At 56.3% G+C, this 22832-nt stretch overlaps 1 protein-coding gene across 1 annotated transcript; it reads right to left on the bottom strand.

Moving 5' to 3' along the window:
* Positions 1-4609: 4609 nt before the first annotated feature.
* On the bottom strand, positions 4610-21258 carry LOC119099376 (MLX-interacting protein). The gene is made up of 5 exons (XM_037222516.1): positions 21140-21258; positions 9321-10538; positions 8645-8891; positions 7139-7228; positions 4610-6047 (listed from the first exon to the last, which is right to left on the bottom strand). Exons 2-5 carry the CDS (start codon positions 10508-10510, stop codon positions 5667-5669), a joined length of 1908 nt encoding a protein of 635 aa, XP_037078411.1. The 5' UTR covers positions 10511-10538; positions 21140-21258; the 3' UTR covers positions 4610-5666.
* Between the last annotated feature and the right edge of the window lie 1574 nt (positions 21259-22832).

The raw sequence follows: 22832 nt of genomic DNA, 5'->3' as shown, positions 1-22832 counted from the left end.
ATGAAAAATGCATCATGTGCCGAAAATGGGCACCCTCTCCCGGAACCTTGGGGAAGGCGTACGCCCCCCAGCCGCATCAGTGGTTACTACACTTTGTAAGTGCAGCGGAATGTGTAACGAATCCCGCGCGGCGGGAAACATGTCAACATCCACGCAACGCTTGCAAACCGGCGCTGAAGCATATGGCATGCTCGTCGGCAGCACATTTTTCTGCTGACGCATCGCGGACGCGCGCGTCATCCGACGATCCGCGAGGAAGGCGGCCGCACCGCCGTCCACACAGAACTCGCCTCGTGCGCGGGGAGGGGGGGGGGGGCGTGGCTGCGTGAGCGGCCTTGGTGGACACAGCGCGGTGCTATACATAGATCTGACGGAGCTGGCACCCTGCCACGCAGCCGACGCCGGTGCCACCGCATGTGTTGCTGGGCGCCGCACAGCTGTGCGCTGGGCCGAGCTTCATAAAGTGAAACTACGGGTCTGGACATTTTGTGAGTGCGTGGAAGTGCAAACCGGATGCGAGCTGATTTTTTCGAAGCTTTTGTGTCTAACGGCACTAATAACTAAGATGCGCCGACACGATGAGCTGCTTTTAGTCTATGAGTTTAAGCGCCGCTGGTCAGTGCGTAGGTTCATAGTTTCCCTTTATGAAACCATGACCCTGCCAGCTAATCAAACAGCAGCGTTTATGTTTGGCCACATTCGCAGTGTTAGGGCGGGAAGGGGCTGGGGAGTGGGGGACGTTGGGTTGATGTGCACGAATCATGTTATGTCACGAGCCATGCGTGCGCCCCAGCGCTCGACCATGGCCGCATGGCGACCTCGACCATGGCTGCAACCAGCAACGTGCAGAGTAGATTATCACACATTAGCTAGGAGTTTCATGCACTATCCATACACGACAGGCTCACAAGCGACACGTTCGTTACTTGCATGGTGTATTGTTCAAATCGCGATGCACGGATTATTTCTCGTTCGTTAATCCTACCAACGCCCCTGCAAGACGCCAATGCTTTAAGAGCCACTGACTCAAGGTATGTCCCGGCTGGACGGGCCTTAAGTGGCTGACCTAATGATAAGGCCGCGACCCGAGAGCCTCTGTGGCTATCGCCGGGGCTCTATCGCCCGGAGAGAGGGTGAAGGTTCGGCTCGAAGGGCGGCGTTATCGGGTGTGTGCTGGCGGCGCGCGGGGCGCCCCCCCCCCCCTCCAGCCGGGCCGGTCGGCTGTTGACGTAAACACTGTTGGGAGGGTGACCCTGCTCCCTCCCGACCGCAGTCAGACTCCGGGTCCAGACTCCAGCCGGAGTCTCCCAGGCGGCCGCGCGACCGGGGCGTGCTCCGGACTGGTAGCCGGGCAGGGTCGGTACCGCACGACAGCCGACCCAATGCTCTGAGACGGTCAGTTTCTCGGCATGTCCCTGCAGGCCCGGAGCGCAGCTCACGCTGTCCCGCCTTAACAATGTGGAGTGCGGGGTCTGGGACAGACACTGAACTACGTAACGGTGGGAAAGTGAGTGGCTTTGAGCTAATAGATGGCAATGAAGTTTCTATAAGTGATGGTAATGTGCAGTTGATATGTGATGGCAGAACACGGAAAATTTTTGGTCAATAGATGACAAAAGACTTAAGAAAGATGGCAGCTGGCTCTGAAATAGTGTTGCAAGCAGTGGCGGATCCTATATGTGATCAAGAGAGTGTCAAACAAAATTGTGGGGCGCCCTAGTGTTTGGGACAGCTCCAAAAATCCTCTGATTTCAAAAATTAAAGGTGGGGTCCCATTTGTACGCTATTTTGTATACGGGACACCAACCTTTTGTCCACATCTTAAGAAAACTAGGCGTCTTGTACATGTACACACATGAAACGCGTTCATTTTCTCTAGATAATGCATGCTGTGATTTTGGGGAGATCAGAACAAAATGAGTGAAGTCTGGCTGCTAAAAGTCATTTATATCAAACATTATACTTGACTCCAATATTGGTTACACATAGTGCCCCCGGCAACAGTGTAAGGCGTCTGGATAGCGTAATGAGCCTTAAAACCTCCAGGATCATCACCCAATGATCACCACTCAACCAGCGAGGAATTACTGAATATGCTCATGCAACATTCACTTTCGCTCGCGACTGTTCTTGATTACCTGGAGACCGAAACACGTCCTATTTTGGTGCGTTTTTTACGACAAAAAAAGAAGCAAAAAACAAAATGCACCGCGTCCGTTCCACCGGCCATGGGTCGAGCAGTTTGCGGACCCCTTGAAGACCCAAGGAGAGGGGGAGGGGCATCCCCTCAGGATTCGCCACTGGTTGCAATAGAGAGAAAACACCCGTGGCAGATTTCGTCCGTTGATCCTTGGACGGCTGGTGAGAGCTGTCCGGTGACACTCACCGGTGACACCCACCGGGACAGAGAAGCAAAACGCACCCGTGCCTTGCCATGCTTCACCTACATGAATAAGATCTTTAAATATTATCCGGATGATCGCTTTGCAGCTTACAGAGACGCGGAGGTTCTGGTGAATGCCGGATAGACAAAAACTGTCCATTTCCCAAGCTCACTTTCTCACTAGAAGTTCTAGATCAGTCGAGAAGTTTCGTCCCCATCCCGAGTGACCTAAACATTGAAACAGCAGCCTTCCATTTACAAATCTGAACATCATCACACGCGCTTCAATCTTCACATGCGCAATTTTAATGTGCGCGATTGAGTTCGCCGATGAAGAAACTCCTTTGACATCGTTGTCCTTGAACATCATACGACGTCGCAAAGTTCACGAAGCGACCGTTGTTCGCCACGACATGACGCTAACATCCCGTATTGACGTCATGCGCAGCACAAGCATCAGCTGTGAAGGGCCCACACTAAAGCCGTGGGAAGTGTGTCGGCCGCGGCACGTGCGGCCCACCCTCGAACCGTGTCGTCATGGCCCTGGTAACAGCGCGCACCCCGCGCCGCCGCCAGCTCAGTATCAGAGGCGGTGTCAGCGAGTCAGAGGAGGGGGGCAACCGACCGTCAGAGGCAACGGGCAGGAGAGGTGTGGTTTGAGTACACCGTGGGCTGCTCAGAAAATGATCGGCTCCAGTACACAGACGTCTAGCGCATGACAACCGAGCTGAGACAGGCCGCCCCAACTGAATGCCTGCGATCGGCCCTGTGCAGCGCTTTTTTCACGTCCAGGGCGGCGGCGGTGTAACCGATTCGGCTCACTGTGGCAGCTATGAGGGGATCTGTTTATCCACTGAGGCGTCACTGGAATCTTCTTGGCCGATTTGTGTCGCGACCAATGATGAAATCTTATGCAGCTGGGAGTCCACCCACACGAGGAGCATGCACGCCGCGCATGCATGGGCACCGCATGCTCATGTGCGAATCCGACCGTGCCAGAACGATGTCCCGTTTCGGTCGCGAGTTTGAGCCACAGGGACTCCATTATTGGTCGTCTGGGACCAAGAATGGGGTCCCAGGGAACCAAAGCCTCCGGACTTTTAAGTTTGTGCGAGGTGATGGCGGCGAGTCCTGCCGTACATTTCCAAACAAGGGATGGGGTCACATCATAGCACCCATCCTTTCCGGGCGGCTGCGCCACCTCGCCGACCCGGCCAGTGTCCCTAAAACGCTACCGACCCCGCCGCATCTGCTGTGCGCCAGCAGGCTGGCCGGAGGGTGGCCGCTGTGCGTGCGTGCCGTCCGTCAGCCGTCCCGGGTGGCGCGGCGCCGCCGCCTGCAGCCCGGCCAGACCGGCGCGTCCTGTAGGCGACGCCCGTTCCCTCTGCAGCCAGCCCGGCCCCGGCCGCCCGCTTTCACCGTGGTGACAGTCGGCGCCGGCCGGGGCGGCCAGCGGCGGGTCCGGACCGCCGGACTGGGCAGCGCCCGGCCGCCACGGACGGATGCGTTCCGGTTCGCGGCGGGGCTTCCGCGAAGCTGCCAGTGACTGCGGCACCTCGCTGCAGCCCTGCTGCCACGCCGACAGAATTAATTACGGCGCTGTTGCGAACGGGCGGCAACCGGTCATTATCGAGGCCTCAACCCGTGACGTGGCATGTTTATCCATTTTTTAGATAGTCGGAGCCGTCCATGGTGACGGGCCAGCCGCCGCGTCCCCTCGCTCGGCTACACGGTGTCACAAACATCGATATCGCTCGGGAACGTTCTTACATAGCGCTATCCGCTTTATGCAATACCCATTGACAACGGCGACCACCCAAGCTAGCCTGTTGGAGGACGCTGTGCGGGGTTGCCGCAACGTTGGTGACGGGTCAGTCGACCGTCACGCCGTCGCTGCGGCTCGGTGCTGGCGCAGAGGCCGTGGCACGGACGGTCATCGCCGCAGCTTAAGTAGCGTGACGCGCGCGCGCATCGATTGGGGTGCCTCTGCATCGGGCGGTATCACGGGTACCGGGCCGACCCTGATAGTGGTGGGAAACACCAGCCGGCCGCGGCGGCGGAACCCAGCCTGGCGCCGGCGCCAGCCGTCAGCACCACTCCTCCTGGACTCCACCGCCAGCCAACAGCCGCCAGCTTCTGAAGGCCGGTGCCCGGGCCCCGGGACACGCGCCGCACTCTGCAGGAGTCGCCGGCACCGCCCGCGGGTGGCGACACGCACCTACGACCGAGCGTTCATAAAATATATTCTCTACAGGTGCGGCCGGTTGCGCGGGTCGCCCTCGCCACCAGAGCAGGCAGCCGGCCGGCGCACACCCCTCATATTGCACAGTACAATGGCGGCATGCAAAACAAGGAGAAAAGATCTGGTTAATACGTCGCGACCAGCATGGACGCGGGGTAACGGGCAAAAAGATACAAGAACGCCGTCTCCAGACGCCTCCCCACCCCAAGCGTCGAGTCGCATCTCCGGCAGCGCAATCACGTCGGCAAAAGCCCAGCCAATCAAGCACTGTCCTGAACACAAACTCAGAACAATGCGCCACAATCCAAAGCTGACGGGTGCAACGGAGTCACCGGGCGGATGGGTCGAAACGGCGCCACCGCGAAGGGTGACATTCCGGACAAAAGCTCTGCCATTAAACGTCGCGCGACGCGCCGGCCGCGATCCCGTTTTGGCAGCATTGGCTAGCAGAGCGGCGAGGTGTGAGGAGCCCGCTGGCGCGCCAGCACTCCTCTCAACACCTGCCCACACCGACCGGCACGGCCGTCCCGCGCCACGGCGCGGCTCGGCGGCACTTTACGCGGCTCGGGCGCGAGCCCGGCGCTGCGCCGCATCGGACCGGACTCCGCTAAACGGGAGACGCCCGGCGAGCTGCCCGGCGCCGTGCGTGTTGCAAAAAACGCGCCGGACCCCGGCACCGGCTGACGCCGGCCCGCCGGGCGCGCTACTCTACACCGCAGGCGCGCCGGTGCCGCGGCGGCGCTCTCCGCACCCTGCGGTCGTCGCCGCAGGCACTGCGCCGACGCGGCCACGCTCGCGCCCGCGTCCGACGTGTTGTACTTGAACAATGTCTTCAGGTTGAGTCAGCCTGTTATGTGCGGCGGCGGCTTGCGGGTGGGCGGACCTCTGGTGTGCGCGCGACGGCTGCCACGGTCGCGAGTCGCAGCCGAGTCACGGCGTCCAGCCAGCGGCCGGCCGGCTCGCCCTCGCCCGGCCCGGGTCCGGGCCCACCGACAGCGGGCGGCGCCGTCCGTCCGGCGGCGTCCGGCGTCGGTCGGCGCGTCAGACGGCGTCGTTCCTCGGCTGCCGCGTCAGCTCGGCCTCCTCGCCGCTCGCCGACGGCCGGCGCAGGCGCGTCACGGCGTTGACCGCCTCCATGGGCAGCCGGGCCGGGTCGCTGAGGATGCTGGTCGTCTTGGAGAGCTCGCAGAGGGCGGTGGTGGCGCGCGGCCGAAACTGCACCAGTCCGCAGCTCTGCTCCTGCCAGGCCAGCACCGTGCGGCACAGCTCGTCCAGGTTGGACGTCGACACCGTGGTGCTGAAGCTCTCCAGCAGGGGCGGCAGCAGCTTCGAGAACACGTAGAAGCGCCAGTTCTGCAGCGTACGCTCGCGGATGTAGTCCTCGAACATCTCCTGGGTCTTGCTCTGGCGGGCCCGCGTCACCTGGACAGGGACGCCAGGCACCGGTCAGCTGGGACAGGTCACGTGTCAACCGGGCTGGAGCACGCCCACAAACAGAGCGCGGGGCACAGTGAAGAGGAATGCAGCAGGCTGAAAGGGACGATGGAATGAAACGAATCGATGCTAACAGAGTAAGCAAGCCTTCACGGACGGGCATAACAAAGCATGACACACGCGCTTATACATTATATACGTGCCGAAAACATGGGCACATAACAAGTGGCCGGTATGCGCGTGACACGCCCACAGGCTCGTAAATGATGTCATCCCCCCTAACAACGGTGCACAAGGTATTTGCTTACTTGCAAGATTAAGAGCCAGGCTCGCTTTTACAAGGGTTGAGCAGCAAGATAGACAAACTAGTCTGCACATAAATATTTACAACTGTATCCTTATTACGGCCTAAAACGATTTCGAACATGAATATGAGTGCAATTAGTTCATCAGCTAATTCCAAGATAGTACTGGCGGCCGACGGCCAGATCAGACCACTGCTGCCAGCTAGCGTCTGATTGGATGTGACGTCACGCGCCGCATGACAATGACGACGCGACGTCATGCGCCGTATGATACGATGCCCAAAATTTTATTTCGCAAAATGTTATACTCACGGGGCATTTCGACAACAACAAACAGTATACACAAGTCTTACTGGCGCTGTTTAGCAGTGTCGTCATTTTCCAATAGACTTTCAAAATTTAGCACCGCCCCCAACACAGCCACGCTCCGGCGGAATGGTAGTTATAGACCGGACTCGTCTACGTATGAGTGACTGGCGCGGTCGGATAGGGACACGTCACTGCGCCGGTTCGATTCTCAACTGAGGCATCACATTTTCTGACAAGGTTAGCTTTCAGTTAGCCTCAGTAGTGTGCAGCATTCGACCACAAGGTCGGCAAGGTCATTCCACAGTTCAAACTCCTGCGCCGCAAATTAACGTCGGAAAGTGTCCAACGTCAGCCAAGCAACGCCGATTTCTATCAGTTCGTCCACATTCCAAAGCTCGGCAGCCCCGCCGGCAGGCCGGACCGGAGTCGAGCGGGTGCCAGCGTGCCGGACTCTCGGCTCCTCACCGGCGCGCCGGTGGCTGGCAGCATGGCCTGACAGTTGTTGATCTGCTGGTTGAGCCGCTCGATCTCGCGCTTCAGATCTTCTGCCTCCGCCTGCCGGAAAGTGAACGGCTCACATCAGCGTCAGCCGCCAGCCGGACCGACATCAGCGTCAATCTCTAGCCGGACCGACATCAGCGTCAATCTCTAGCCGGACCAACATCAGCGTCAGCCGCCAGGCGGACCGACATGAGCGTCAGTCTCCAGCCGGACCGCCATCAGCGTCAGTCTCCAGCTGGACCGACATGAGCGCCAGTCTCCAGCCGGACCGCCATCAGCGTCAGTCTCCATTTGGACCGCCATCAGCGTCAGTCTCCAGCCGGACCGCCATCAGCAGTCAGTCTCCAGCTGGACCGACATGAGCGCCAGTCTCCAGCCGGACCGCCATCAGCGTCAGTCTCCATTTGGACCGCCATCAGCGTCAGTCTCCAACCGGACCGCCATCAGCGTCAGTCTCCAGCTGGACCGACATGAGCACCAGTCGCCAGCCGGACCGCCATCAGCGTCAGTCTCCATTTGGACCGCCATCAGCGTCAGTCTCCAGCCGGACCGACATCAGCGTCAGTCTCCAGCCGGACCGACATCAGCGTCAGCCGCCAGCCGGCACTAGGACCGGCATCAGCGTCAGTCTCCAGCCGGACCGACATCGGCGCCAATCCCGTCCGCGGCGGTCACTAACATCAGTGCGGCTCTGTCATCGGGACTTCTGTGACTTCGTCCATTCAGCCATATCTCCTGCACACAGCAGCATACTCCACACTGATCCTATCTCGGCACGATAAGACATCCGATTGAGACGGCTGCCGTCAACAGGAAGACGCTGCAAATGACAAAGTTCAACAGAGTGACACACCTTTGTTTAACTTCCGCCAGCTCAGGGTGATATCCCACACAACACCCGGTCAAATATCTGCAGTGTTGCTATCCGCTGTTGTGTGTATATCGGCGTTGTGTTTCAGTTAGGAAGGGGACTGACGCACGGCGTGAGAGCACTGCTTACTTCATGGAATTCTAAACGTGCATTGGCCCAGAAGCAGTCAGCCAAGCATTGGAGCTTTTGGGCGCTTCGACTGCGCGGTCACGTAGCACCCAGCCTAGCAGGTGGTTAGCGCAAACAGTGCGATAGCACGCTACTTCGAAATGTGCCACCACTCAGATCTGCAGCAATCTGGGTTTCCCGGTGACAATTCATAATGTTTGGTGTCTCCACCAGAGTCACCTGCACACCGACCCAAAAAGGCACGACCAGCAGCGGTGTTTATAGTCTGGCAGCGCGCCATCCCTGGCCCACCCTCGCTCTGCGCACCGCCCGGGACCACAGATTAAGGGGAGGGGGGCATGGGGGCAGCCAAATCCGCCTGTAAAAAAAAACGCGAACAATAACCGCACGTCATTGCCTACAAGTCACTTCAACACCGCCTCGTACGCCCCCCCCCCCCCCCCAACTCTCAGGAAGTGTTCACATCTCACCTGCAGCCGCGAACGCTCCGTCTTCAGCTCGCTGATGTAGTCGGCGCCCTGGTGCAGCATGGCCGCCTTGCTGACCTTGGCGCTGCTGCTGCTGCGCAGCGTCGGCACCAGGCTGTACAGCACGTCGAACCCGCTCTTGATGTTGCCGCGCCGCTTCTGCTCGGCGTTGATGTGGCAGGCGCGCCGGTGCTCCTTGTAGACGCCGCGGCCGGCCGGCTCCGGGGGAGAGGCCACCGGGCGCGGCGGACTCGGCAGCGAGAAGCCGAGCGCGGCGCCGGCCGGCGACGGCTGCCGCGGCGGCGGCGAGCTGACCGGTCCCGCCACCGCCGCGATAGACGCCAGCGCGCCGGCGTTGATCTGCCCCGTGCGGCTCGGCGTCAGCAGCTGGGACAGCATCGTCACCTGCTGAGGCGGCAGCGACGGCGGCTGCGGCGGCGGCTGCGGCGGCGGCGGCGGCGGCGGGGCCGACTCCAGGCCCAGCAGGCCGCGCGCGCGCCGCACGCCCGACGAATCGCTAACCGAGCGCTCCATGGCGCCGGCGGCGCGCGCCCGCTGCACTTCGGTCAGCGAGCGACGCCGCACCAGCGGCGGCGGCTCCGGCGGCCGTGCCGCCAGCGTCGGCAGAGCGCGCGGCCGCACCTCCGGTCGCGACGGCTGCGGCGTGGGCGCGGCGAACACGGCGCCGGCCGCCGGTAGCACAGCGATCTGCGCCATGGTCGCCGCCGCCGAGGTGACCACCACAGCCGGCGCGAAGCCCAGGCTCTGCGCGGGTGCCACCAGCTGCTGTGGCAGCCGCTGCGGCGCCGGCGGCGTCGGCGGCGTCGGCGGCGCCGGCGGCGGCGGCGGCGGGCGCTCCATCAGCGCCGGTTCCACCACCATCGGGTCGGACAAGCCGAGCGACGACGACAACGGCGGCGGTGGAGGAGGAGGCGGCAGCGGCGGCGGCTCGGCCGGCACCGGTAAAGGCTCCTCGTCCACCGTCGGCAGCCGACTGCACAGCCAGTCCTGCAGCGGCTCCAGCGTGTCCATGAAGTCCATATCGCTGAGGTTGGGCTGCAGCTGCACCAGACTCGGCTGGATGAAGTCGGCCACGCCGACACGGATCTCGCGCGGATTGGGGAACGTGTACGGCTGCTGCATCAGCATGTCCATGAGGCCGTCGGAGAAGTCAGTCAGGTCCATGTCGTCGGTGCCCGCCTCCAGCGAGCCGCAGAACGAGGCGGACCAGTCGGGCGGCGGCAGCGGGCTGATGAAGCCCAGCGCGCGCGCCCGCTGACGCTCCACGCGATTTTTGTTGAACAGACGCCACTTTTTGTACTCGGCCGTCACGGCCTCCGGCTTGCGCTTCCAGTACTTACCCTCGAGCACCACCGACACGGGCTTGTGCTGCTCGCCCTCGGCAGACGACGCGAAGTGGCAGACGCCGCGGTTCTGCTTCTTCACGAACTGGATGTGCCAGCAGCGCCAGATCACGTTGTTCAATCGGATCTTATCCTTCATGTTGAGCTTCATGCCCTTGAACATGTTCCAGCGCGGGTTGGTGATCTGCTCGTTGTAGGCGATTGTGAGCGTGTTGAACAGCTTGGTGAGCGTGCCGTCGATACTGAGCTTCTGCACCGAGCCGGGTGAGTCCTGCGCGGCCATCTCGCCTACCAGACTGTCGCTGTCGCCCGAGCAGCCGTCGTCGAGGATGGGCGCGTTCAGCCGCTCCTCCTCCTCCTCCTCCTCGCGCTCGAAGTTGGACACCATGAAGTGTCCCGAGTGGATGGCCTCCTTGGCGGCGGCGGCGCCCGGGTCCGGCGGCCGCGCCATGTTCGGCTCGCTCAGCCGCACCGCGCGCAGCATCACATCGTTCAGGCTGCTCATCACCGGCGCGTGCAGGATGGGAGCCAGCCTGCCGGCGGCAGACACAGCGGTCAGCACCGGACAGCGGACATAGTAGTCAGCACCGGACAGCGGACATGGCAGTCAGCATCAGACAGCGGACATGTGATCAACACCGGACAGCGGACATAGCAGTCAGCACCGAAGAGTGGACATGGCGATCAGCATCGGACAATGGGCACATGGTCAGCACCGGATAGCGGACACGTGGTCAGGACTGGATGGCGGACACGTGATTAGTACCGCGCAGCAGAAACGGCGATCACCACTGGACAGCGAACACGGCGGTCAGCACCGGACAGCAGACACGTGGTCAGCACCCGCCAGCGGGCACACCACATGGATGCGAGAGGGGGCGGGGTCAGTGCCCGGTAGAGGCACGGCCTGCACCGGATACGGCTGCACTGACGGTGGCTCAGTGCCAGACAGGGGATATGATCAGAATTGCGATATGAACATGACCAGTACTGGCCAGGGCTACACGGTCAGTACCACAGACAGGCGATACGGAGAACATCGGAGATCCATTTGATGACGTGGGTTCGCCTCCGGGATCGTTGGAGACACGTGTTTTTTTTTTGCGTGCAAACTTTGTTTAGTCGACGCAGCATTGCTCCAGATAACTCCAACTGTCAGCCCAGCTAGTTGCTTGCAGGCCCGGGAGTGCTGCTCAGGGTCAACAAAATGCATTGAGAACATCTGTGAACCTCACCGCTAAAACCTTTGCGATGAATATGTCTTAGTTTTACCAATGCGTGCCAACAAGCAATAACGTAACGGAACGGAATTGATGTAGGTTAAATCGGGCTGTCTGACAAATATGGTTGCGTGGCTGGACTCACGCATGATGTGGTCCGCCAGTGCTTTGTGAAATTGGCTTTGGGTATGAGGGAGGGATGATTGCTGCCATGTGTTTCTCATCATGTGTTGGTTGCCATAATGTATTGATATATACGGCAACGTGCGCATACACACCTATGCCTCGATTTTTTATATTATGGGGAGAGATTCGTAAGCGCAGTTCGGGGTCCAGTCGTCGATTTCAAACTGTAACTGCCACGCACAGGCGGGGCACGTAACTATCTGGCATTATTGCTAATAAAAAATGCCGAGTTTTCACAAATTTGCACCACAAGTTGATCACGCAAGTGTACGCCAAGGGCATGGGAACAGTGGTCTGACAGAACTTCAACTACGTGAGAGTACATCGCGACCTCTGGGCTGAGCGGTGGGCTGACACGTGCGCTATGGTAAGTTATGACAGGAATAACATATATCCAGCTGAGCTGGCCCGGACAGCGCCAGTCCCGGTGTATATTGACCCGTCCCGTGGTCACGAGCTCGATCAATACCCCGTGCAGACGATGCCGTCTGTTGCTGCCAGCGTCTTGGGTCCAAGGGCGGGGGGGGGGGGGGGGGGGGGCAGGAAGGTCCGTGTTTGGTTCCCGCGCGGCCCGCGCTCTCGCAGCGGCCAAAGTCCACAGAGCTCAACACCGACTCACGCGGCTGTCTGCCGCCAAACCGCAGCCCATCCGAGCCGAGCCGAGCCGGGCCTGTTCACATATCTAGAACACCCAGCGACTCCGTTCGCCGCGGTGACTACGTCACGTGCATAACCTGACCGGCTGTGGTAAGCCCCTATCTTGCAAGGATATTTTCGAACAACAAAGAACCTTGTCGCTTGATACATCTGAGCAAAATTGTCAAGCTTAGCGGCTGCTCAGCAACGAAGGAATAATGGGCTTCAGCGAGGAAAGTGTGGCGATACGTCACAGGTAACTTGGTCATTAACTGAGGTTCACCAAACGAGAAACCTGCTCGCATTTGACAACCGAGAACAGGCCCTAGGACGAACCGGATAACGCCGGATTGGGCTGGATTGGGCTGCGCTGATCCGGTATGTACTAGCACGACTGAGCGCACGATGAATGCCAGCCAGTCTGCAGTTGGTCGCGCACTGCAGTCGGTAGGTCCGGCTGGCCACGGCTGGGCTCTGGAGGATGCGTCGTTTTGGGCGGACCATCACCAGACCACAGGGCATGCCACGCCCAGCGCAGCATTCCGGGAACCGAGCCTTCCGGCTGTTAGGCTTATATCTAACCCATCAAGCAATGTACGTCGTAGATAGCAACTCGAGCGGCAGCTGGGGTGTCACGTGACTCAAGCTGGCGGGGCTCCACGAGCCATCCTATGTTCAATGCTATCGTATAACGGTGCCCAGGGGCCGAGGCCAAATGTAAATAACCTGCACAGTGAGTGCCGAACAGTGTTTAGTGTGCGACGGACAATGGTAAGCAAACCCAGATTCCAGTACGAATGTACAACGCACACCAAAATAAACAAATGCTCAGAAACGTGCGGTTAAGGCCAACGCCAGGACCAAAAACGTTCTGTACCGCCCCGCTGCCTTAAACAATAAATATGTTCAACCTACCGATGATGTGCTCTGGCACAGAAAGCCGCCAAGAGTCGGTGCGACAACACTCGAAACGTGAAATGATGTAATGTATCCTGACATGAAACGGAACCACGGCTCTACCGCTCAAAACGCCAGCGGGAAGCTGTTCAGTCACCAGTGCCACCAGTGCTCATTTACCGCGCGCAATTCGGATGCAGAGGACAAGGAGCATCAAGGCTCAAACACTTAACGTCAGCGTGCTCCGCTAGCGGCCATTCACCAGCAGCAGCGCTGCGCTCCGCGTCAGCACAGCTGCTGGCGGGAGAGAGGGAGGCAGAGGCCCCGCCCCCGACGGCCGGGCGGCGCTCGCCCCGGCCGGGGCCGAGCACCGCCCCCAGGCCGCGCAGCTGAGCGGTCCGGCCGGCACATTTCGTCAGAACGCCCGACCGGCCGGCCGGCCAGAGCCACGCACGCCGCCGCGCCGGCGCCGAAACTCGCCCGGAGCCGGTGCAGCCGGCGCTTGGGTTAGCCCTGCCCTGCCGGCGGCGGAGGCGGCCGGTCGCTGGGCAGACGCCGCACGCACAGCAGGCCCCCCTCCCCCGGTAACGGTCGCCAAGGCCGGCGAGCGAGCGGCCGGCCGGCCGGCTGCGGATCAGGACCCGGCCAGAGACCCAGGGACGGCCGAGCGCCCCTGCCCACAGCGCTCAGAACGAACGCAACACTACGATATTTCCAGGATGGATGACAATGCTGGAAACAGGTCTGGCGTCAGTGGGGCATGGCGAGTGCCATGCTTCAAATGTTTCGATGGCTTTAGGCTCGGCGGTACTCCCTCATTGTCGAGAAACGGCAGTAGGGGGACCACACATTTTCAGGATTTATGAGAAGTACAAGGAATCCCAGGGTCAAGATAAAAAACGTGACAACGATCTGTCCATCGAATTTTCAGCAGATCGCTTTGACGTCTACATCGATTCATGAGCACCAATGTGCAGCATGTGCAATCCATCGTTTTATGATTGCAACTTAACGTAAGAAAGAAAGAAGGCTATGATGACGTTCTTTAAATCCAACCCACGCCTAGTTATAAGAATTGCGCAGACAACGATTTATATGTCTACAAGCTATATGGCCCACCGTCCTTTATACACTCCACACGACTTCCGCCAGTAGATATTGATGGGTCACATGGGTTAATGCTGTTCGTTGGTGGAAATATCGACAAATAATAAATACGCACGCGGCAAAGCCTCTGAACAACTGGTCCCCGAAGGTAAAATCCTGCTGAGGCAGGATACATGCATCATTGGAGAAACGAGCGGCCGAAGACCATACGCGAGGAAAGACGAAAGAGATAGACAGAGACAGAGGGAGAGTGAGGCGAGCGAGCGAGCGAGCGAGAGAGAGAGAGAGAGAGAGAGAGAGCGAGAGCGAGAGAGAGCGAGAGCGAGAGAGAGCGAGAGCGAGAGCGAGAGAGAGCGAGAGCGAGAGAGAGCGAGAGAGAGCGAGAGCGAGAGCGATAGCGAGAGCGAGAGCGATAGCGAGAGCGAGAGCGAGAGCGAGAGCGAGACGCGAGAGCGAGAGCGAGAGCGAGAGAGCGATGAGGAAGAGGAGAGAGTAGGAGAGAAAGAGAGAGAGAGAGAGAGAGAAGGAGAGAGAGAGAGAGAGAGAGAGGAGAGAGAGAGAGAGAGAGAGAGAGAGAGAGAGAGAGAGAGAGAGAGAGAGGAGAGAGAGAGAGAGAGAGAGAGAGAGAGAGAGAGAGAGAGAGAGAGAGAGAGACCGTGACATGCCCTCTAAGTACAGCATTCCATCGCAGCTACGGATGCCAAGCTCAACACGGCAATGCACGGCTGACCGCCGCCGATCGGCCGCCGCCGGCCGCTGGGCCGGCCAGGCCCCCGTGACGTCACGGGCGCTCGGCCCGCCGCGGCCCGGTGGCGCTGCGGCTGGCGGAGTGTCGTCAGCCGCAGCTGGCGCGCCGCCGACTGCCACTGACAGGGGCCGTCCGCGAACACCGGCATCCATCCGCGCTCCAGAGTTTACAGGGAGGGGATTCCCGCAGGCCATGTGCAATAACCCTTTCGGCGTTGGTCACGGAGTCGAGCGAGAGCAGCAGCGCAGATTTGTGCACGCGTTACGTCAGTGAGGCTTTAAAACGCACTCGGCTGATGAGGCCGTATGACGTCGTCTGCCTCTCACCTTGGCTGCTCGCAGGAAGGGCGGGTACGACAGGAAATCCATTACGAAGCCTATGGTTTCTTAAACGCGCAGTTTTAACGCTACACTCCCCGCACCTTTGCAGAGCAGCTCCTTAAAACTCAATAGGTAGCAGGCCTATGGCAGCGGCAGGCATCGGATTCTAGCGTGCTTGATAAGGCCATATGTTTCACATCGGGGGGAAATATGGGGGCATGACGAGCATTGGGGAACGCCCCAAGGGATACAGCACTCGATTTACGGACTGGGGTTTCAAGGGCCAATGGGGAACGCCCCAGGGATACAGCGCTCGACTCACGGACGGGGTTTCAAGAGCCATTGGGGAACGCCCCAGGGATACAGCGCTCGACTCGTGGACGAGGCTCCAAGAGCCAACATGCCGCCTAGGGAGATCCCGGGTACGTCATACGTGAGGTCGCGGAGGGCGTAAGTCTAGTTCCAACAAGTCTTGACGCGCACTCGGGTGGGGGGGGGGGGGGAGGGGAGGTGGGGGCTGGGGGGGTGTTAATTTGACCCCCGAAGGTCCTTCCAAAATGGCTTCCGAACGGTGCGGCAAAGCCGCGCCAAACTTTGCACAGCCGTATGAACTGAATAGCCAATCGTTTAATATCGAAAACTTAGATGAACAGTGGGGTCACTGGCCCATGGCAGGTCAGTCAGGCCATGGATTAAGCAAAACAATTTCTAGGGAAGCGTTTAAGCTGATGTAACAACGGAGTGTTGGACGAGGCCATACACCTCTGAGACAGTTTCTTAGGCAGCATAACATTTGGATGAACAAAGTTCATTGACCTAGGGCGATGTATAAAGACAAGACCATGGCCAAAACCAACCTGTTTTTTCACTCTCGAATTTGCTGTATGGAGTAGTTTCTAGAAACCATTTCCAAGTTATTGATAGCAGGAACCGCATTATACATCTCCCATTGGGTTCTTTAAGGTACGAATAGGTCAGTGACAGAAAATAACCCAGGTCAACATTTTGTTTTTAGGAACATACTACCTAACGTTATCTTTGACGTCTCCTCAAACACAAAACTCCAAGCAGTCTTGTACGATGTTGGTGTATGATGGTGGCCATCTGATACATGAAAGCAGCCTCCTGTCCCAGAAACGAGGCCTCCTAATATACCGCGTGCCTCCAAACCCATAACAGTGACCTCGTAGTTCGTAACGCCTGTCGGCCGGGGGATGGGGACGATGGAGGTGAGCGCTTCTCCCCAGTACCCGCCGCTGCGCCGCCCCTGGCTGCAAATGAAATGTTTGCAAACATTTCTAGCACGCGTGGCGACGCAATGAAATACCATCACACTTCCACATCCTCCCTACTCCAAACATGACCATGACCCACGGTAGCGACCTACACTAACATCGAGACATTCTACTGCAACCGAGGAGCTGACCCAACATGCATAACATCGACGCAAGCAAATTGAAGGAGCAGTCGCATTCAATGAAATTAGACAATCATATCACTTCGTGTGACTTCCATGCAGTAGGCTGTGTTTGGTACCTGGACTTTTCATGCTAAGGTTTAGAGCCAACTTTGGCTTGATCTTGTGCGGAGAGCAATATAAAAAAACGCATGCGGACGAAGCACCCAGGCGCACTTCTCCTTCAATCTCGCCCCAAATGTGGCTGCTGCCATCCTCACAATGTGCGTGGCATTGAGTTTACCGCCAGCACACCGCACCCGGCCGACCCTACTGGAGCTTTGGTGGAACGAGGTCAACAACGCCGCCAGCACAGGAATTCCTGACTCGGCATCGCAATATTTACCTCCAACCGCCGCAAAAGAACAACAGCGAACCCGGGTAGCAACTGCCATCTCAGCACCGCCTGAGCGTAGGACGACGCTGGGAGCGCACCGGACGGCACAGCCGGCTCCGTGCGGATCGGCGGCGCCCTGTAAGCGGCCCTCGGCCCCAAGACGCATTCAGTGGCATGCTCCCAAGCAGGAATCCGTCCAGTGTGTGGGAGGAAAGGATGGCGCGTCGGGGACGGGGGCAAGAAACACATTCTTAACTACATGGACCAGCCACAGAGTGCAGGTCCGGACAAACACACATCTCTGTAGCTGACCATCCCGGGCCGTCCTCCGTATAGTGGCTGCCGGTGCGCGAAAGCCGTTCAATAAGCCACGAGGGCTGTGCGTGTGCTTCCAACGTCCGCTCCCTTGCAAACGCGGCGCGATCCGGGCTCTGCCGTCGCCCGCGTGATGGCCGGGTCCATCGGATGGCGCGGCGTCTCGCTGGCGGCGGCCGCACTGCGCTCCCCGACTGTCACTGTCGCTCTGGAGCCGCTCCTGGGTCAACGGTGACGACCTATGCCAGCGGGGACTCGCAGTTGCCTCCATAGAAGCATGGTCTGACCTCATAAAAAGGTCAAACATGGGCAGCATGACCTTTTGTTACCGCGTTTTTCTGCCACGCATCGCGAACAGCTTGTCGTACCCAACACGAAGAAAGGAGCAGACTACTGACCGGATAAGGCTATCATCAAGATAGGGCCCGTGCGCTGGTGTCTCGCACGGGGAGACAGGTCGGCCCGGACGTCCCCGTGTCGTGCCTCCCAGCGCTGGCGGACGCACGCGCCCACCAGACGGACGGACAACCGACGGCGGCGGCAAGCAAATGGCAACTTGGAAATGTCGCACAGCGATCAAATGTCTCCCTTCAAAAAGCTGTCACAAGCTATTAGCCGTCAATTACTGGCTTCTAAAAACTACAGCTTTAACCTCACCGCTTGTCTCAAGTCATCCCCAGTGGACACTTCTCATATGCAGGAGCAGGGACGGACGCACAAGCCGTGACAACGGGCACTCACGTCCTCGGCAGCAGGTGCCATCCCAATAATAGTCCCACGCAGCTGGCCGATCGGCGCACGCTCAGCAGCCGTATGGGGACGGCCCCGAGCTGTCGCCGCCCGCCCGCACCGCCCGGCTGGCCCCTGTCCCATCCACCGACAACCACCGACAGCGGGGGCATCACACAGCCAGCAGGACCCATAGTGAAAATACGAGCCGTGCCAATGCCACGGAATGCACTGGATAAACACGGTGAACGTCAGTTCTTATGCTGAACACGATATGCCCGGAGGCTTTACGTGTTGGCATTAGTCGTGCAAGCAGTCTACCATGCACTTACTCATTTTCCCCTGAAAACCAACACTTACAACTATCCCACTATGCAGACCACCAAATGCCAAGTGGTGACTACACAGCATGCACGATCTACAGAAGCGTGAGAACTGGTGTGTCTTGTTTAAGGTGGATGGGGAGCAGTACTGTCACCAGCTGGGAAGTCCCAGACCTCTTCAGTCTGAAAGCCAGAGCCCCCCCCTCCCCCTCCCCCATCTAAACTTGACAGAGACTTGACACCCCCTCTCGACATGACTTCTTATCATCAGATATCATGTTTATAAAAACTGAGCAATGCTATACAGTAATATTTTCATCATTGTCAAACCTAAGGACACTGAATATTTGTATAATGTACTTCTATACCATTTTCTATCTTGTTTTAACCCATACCATCCAGTAAATTGTGAATAATATGCTCCCAGAATACAAGACCATGTGAAAAAATCACATATTTTTCACCTACATCACACAGTAGCATTTAGGTATGAAATAACTGGAGAAAAGGAAAGATAGACACCTTCATTGAGAGATTGCATTACTGCCTGGATATGATGGAGTGAAGAATGCTTCATTTGAACCAGTACCAGCCCACATGTAAAAGTGCAAATGCAGACAAAATGCAGATATCTTAAAAAGACAATGAAGGCCGCAGAAAACGGCACTATCCTGGTATGGCTCCCTGATCCATTTTATGGCCAGGGCAAACCAGTTGACAGTGGTACCTTACTAGAGAGCAGTCTAACAAACTGGTAAGAAGTTGTTGACAACCCTGCATGCCATGGGGTGTGGGCCATCTTGACTTATCAGTGTTGGTCAGAGTGCTGTCAATGAGTCTAGAGCAAAGCTGTTTGCTCCAGGAGGAACACCAGACTGAATGGTCCATTCAAAGACAAACCATGCCTGCAGGCCCACTGCTGTCAGCACTGGTTGGCACAACACTTATCCTGTGACAGGCTTGAAAACAAGCTTAACATGCAGTCTTCCTACCACATTGGCAACATTGACATGCACATTGGCAGCTGCAACAGTGAAGTGATGATATCAAATGGCATCAGGGTAACACAAAATGTTAAAAACTTGCCTGGTATCTGGTAGAAGGGAAATGTTGCTATGTAATAGGATCCATAGGATGAGTTATTGAAATACAAAAATGAAAAAATCAAAGAAACATAAAGGTGTGATGAGTTTAATCATCATCAAACACACCTTAGGAATATGTGTCTGTGCATCCCTGCTTTTGCACATGTGTGAACAAGATCATATTATGCCCAAGAGATGGGACAGAAGTGAAAGGCACATAACTCGTAGTACCACTTGCTTTGTGACTTCTGAATGTGGGAGATGCTTGCAACATGACTGATTCCAAAGCAAGATTCACCCAGGCTACCCCCATATGCCATTTCGTATTTTGCCTATTTTCAACATGAATTCAGATAAAACACCAAAGATAAAGCACACTGGCTGTGATACATGACAGAACTTGGATGATGCTGGCCAGAATAGCTGGGAGTGGGGAAATTGTCTGGTGGTGAGAGCAGGGAGGGCAAATGCAGGGATATTCTCGCACCAGGTAATGTGCTGAAAGGATTTACCATTGCTGGATGGATTAATATTGCATGTCTGTTAACTACTCATGAAAAATTTAAACAATCTCATTTGAGTCAAACAACATGTCACACTGGTGTATATGGTGAGTGGCAGGCCTTTTGCTGCAAATAATTTAAGTTGTAAACACTTTTCTTCTATCCAGAATGATGCCTGCTTCCCACTGCACTCATTGCAATGTCACACTGATTAGAGAGCTGGGTGCTACACCAGCACTAGGCATACAACTGCATGTAATTCTGCACTTATACCTGAGGGCCTCAGATGTATACTGAAATAATCAACATACATAGGGACCATGTGTGAAATATGGGTTGGTATCTTCTCTGTGATGAAGCCAGAACTTTATCCAGGAGGCCAAATCAGGTCATACAAGGCCCTTCCAACCAAACAGACCAATATTGCTACTACAGGGCTTCTGTCTTTAGATTCTAGAGTATTTTTGATACTCAGCATTCCATTTTCATGCAGTGTCTCATTTTCAAGCATAGATCTTCTGATGATTGGACTGCCAAAAGAAGTCTTCAGTATGCAGGGACTCCTGCTACCTCCAGGATGGCAGGGCACAGCCCCAAAAGCTGCTTCCTTGGCCATGCCAAACTCTACTATGTAAGTAGGCAACTGCACAACTGCTAACCATTCATAATTGTGAATTTTGATAATGATGAGAAGTATATGCCTTCTGATAACCTGACCTGCAAGCCATGACAGATTTAAGTGAGATATTCTTGGGGCAGAGGTGGGGCACAACCATTAATATCAGGGAGCTTTTCAAAATTACGGGCAAGATATTATCACACCACACTAATAGGGCATCATAGCATCAATGCCACACTGGAAGAAATTATTGAATTTGACTATTAGGGCACCATGACATGCTCAGCAACATACATCACTGCCAGGATCACAGACAATGACTAAATCTGATGGCAAATCATATTTTGCATAACTGACCCAAATTTGGCTGTTATCTACGCTATTTAGGGCAGCATTCTGTTTGTTCCAAACACCTCATTGACATGTTTGCCGTGGCTTGCTGTCTGGTTGGTGGTCATGGTGGCATTTGGAGCCGTAGAAAACAAGGTAAGAAAATTTTACGAAGTTGCGTTCCAACTCCAAACAAAGCATGGCTTTAATCACAGCCTAGTGCAACACGATTGGGTGCGGACATTTAGAAACCAGTCAACCTGTCAACATCATGCAGATCCTTCCCCCAAACCCCAGGCGTCCTCCATCACTCTGGCACGTACCTTCCAGTTCCGAGGCCAGTGGTGGTATCCAATAACTCCACAGTGACTGATCCCGTCCCCCTCCGATTCCACCACCGCGCACAATCCCCCCAGCTGGGATACTCCCCCTTCTTCGCAATTCGCAAACGCCGAACAACAGTTGTTGCTGTTTTGTTCTTGTTCCGCGCAATATTCGTCAATGGTCCCTTTTCGTCATTCTACCTTTATGAAGTCATCTTTCCGTTCAGTGGGTTAATCTACCCTCTTCCAGTGAAACAGATACAGAATAAGCCGGCTGGGTCATCCGGTTCGGACAAAAGTATCCTATAAGCAGCTGCGATCAGAATGGGTAGAAGTACACCGAAAATACCAGAGTCTACTGAATCCAGCATGCTTTTACGTTCGTCAGTTGCCACCACATTCATATTCAGGTTCAAGTCCATATTCGGGATTCAGCGGACTCCTCAAATTGGCCTGAAGCTTTGCATACATATGCAGTTTAATCTTCTGAGCACAGTGAGTGCAAAATCTTGGACCAGTTCGTCTTATTACCAGATATATATCAATACAAAATATGACAATAAAAAAGGCAGACTGCTTCAATTCTTTCTAAATTCCGCGCCCTGGTAGATATTGACCAACTAATCACGATAAACACAAAATCGTGGACGGGCATGCTGTATCAAAAAAGTTATAGCCCTTTTTATGTCAAGGTCGCCAATCCAGCAGGCATTGTATTTTATCATGTTTGACTCAGGTCATATTGATAGCGATATTCAATTTTCAGCAGATTTGTCAAATTGGCCTGCAAATTTGAATACAGATGCAGTTTGCTCTCCTGAGCACAATGAGCACAAAATCTCGGACCGGTGCGGCCTTTGACCGGAAACATCACAATGTGAAAGAGCACAATAAAAAATGCGGACTTTCAATTCTTTCCAAACTCCGCTTACTGATGGATGTTGACCTACTAATTACGATCAATACAACATTTAGACTGGTACGCTGTATCAGAGAAGTTACAGCCCTTCCAACGTCAAGGTCGTCGAGACAAGATTTGCTTCGTTTTCTTTAAAGTTGAACGTTGGTTGAGGGTCACATTCATTCCGTTCGGCGTGCTCTGTGGGTTGTTATTGCAGATATTCCCGCGGACATTCTGGGTGGGGTGTATTTGGATATATCTTATCGTGGGGAACCCCCAGCTACGTTTACCTCACCTTCCATGTTCCCTGACAGGCTAGACGTATATCTTAATTGGTTTGTTGCCTGGTGCGTTATTATGTTGCTTTGATTTCCAGAGGTAAAGGAGCCGGACCTGCAGACGTCCAGAGGGCTCCAAAGCTCGTGCTGTTTTTGGCTGGTTAATGATCTGCTACCTGTCTTGTTGCTATGATGTACATACCTCAAATGCACCCCTGCCCCAGGATCTGCCCAAAATGCCTTGGAATATCCGGCCACCGGTATGTGAGATTTGTCTTGTTGGTGGGACCTCCACTAATAATCTCACCATGCTGTCTGTCTTGTGATGTGGTTCATGAGCATCACCATCCACCACTGGAAGCCTTACCTTGGGATATGGGTTATGGGCATCAACATCCACTAATGGTAGCCTGGCCTTGTAATGTGGTTTATGAGTGTCACCATCTGCCAATGGTCCCTGCAGGGGCACCGGCTTCGGCCGGTGTAGGGGAGTAGCGACCCCTCGGGTCCCAGC

This window comes from Pollicipes pollicipes, unplaced genomic scaffold (genome assembly GCF_011947565.3).
Source record: "Pollicipes pollicipes isolate AB1234 unplaced genomic scaffold, Ppol_2.1 Scaffold_2555;HRSCAF=2994_pilon_pilon_pilon, whole genome shotgun sequence".
Taxonomy (NCBI): domain Eukaryota; kingdom Metazoa; phylum Arthropoda; class Thecostraca; order Pollicipedomorpha; family Pollicipedidae; genus Pollicipes; species Pollicipes pollicipes.
Note: the sequence above shows the minus strand (reverse complement) of the source record. Positions and strands in the feature narration are given on the sequence as shown.

Bases quoted from the DNA above. Each gene is read 5' to 3' on its own strand.
- LOC119099376 (XM_037222516.1), bottom strand. From the start codon at position 10,510: ATGAGCAGCCTGAACGATGTGATGCTGCGCGCGGTGCGGCTGAGCGAG. The intron at 8,892-9,320 runs GTTCGCCGCGCC...CTCGCTGCCGAG, and splicing joins CTACCGGCGGCCGGCGCCGT to TCCGCCGCGCCCGGTGGCCT. The intron at 7,229-8,644 runs GTGAGATGTGAA...ACTTTCCGGCAG, and splicing joins CGGAGCGTTCGCGGCTGCAG to GCGGAGGCAGAAGATCTGAA.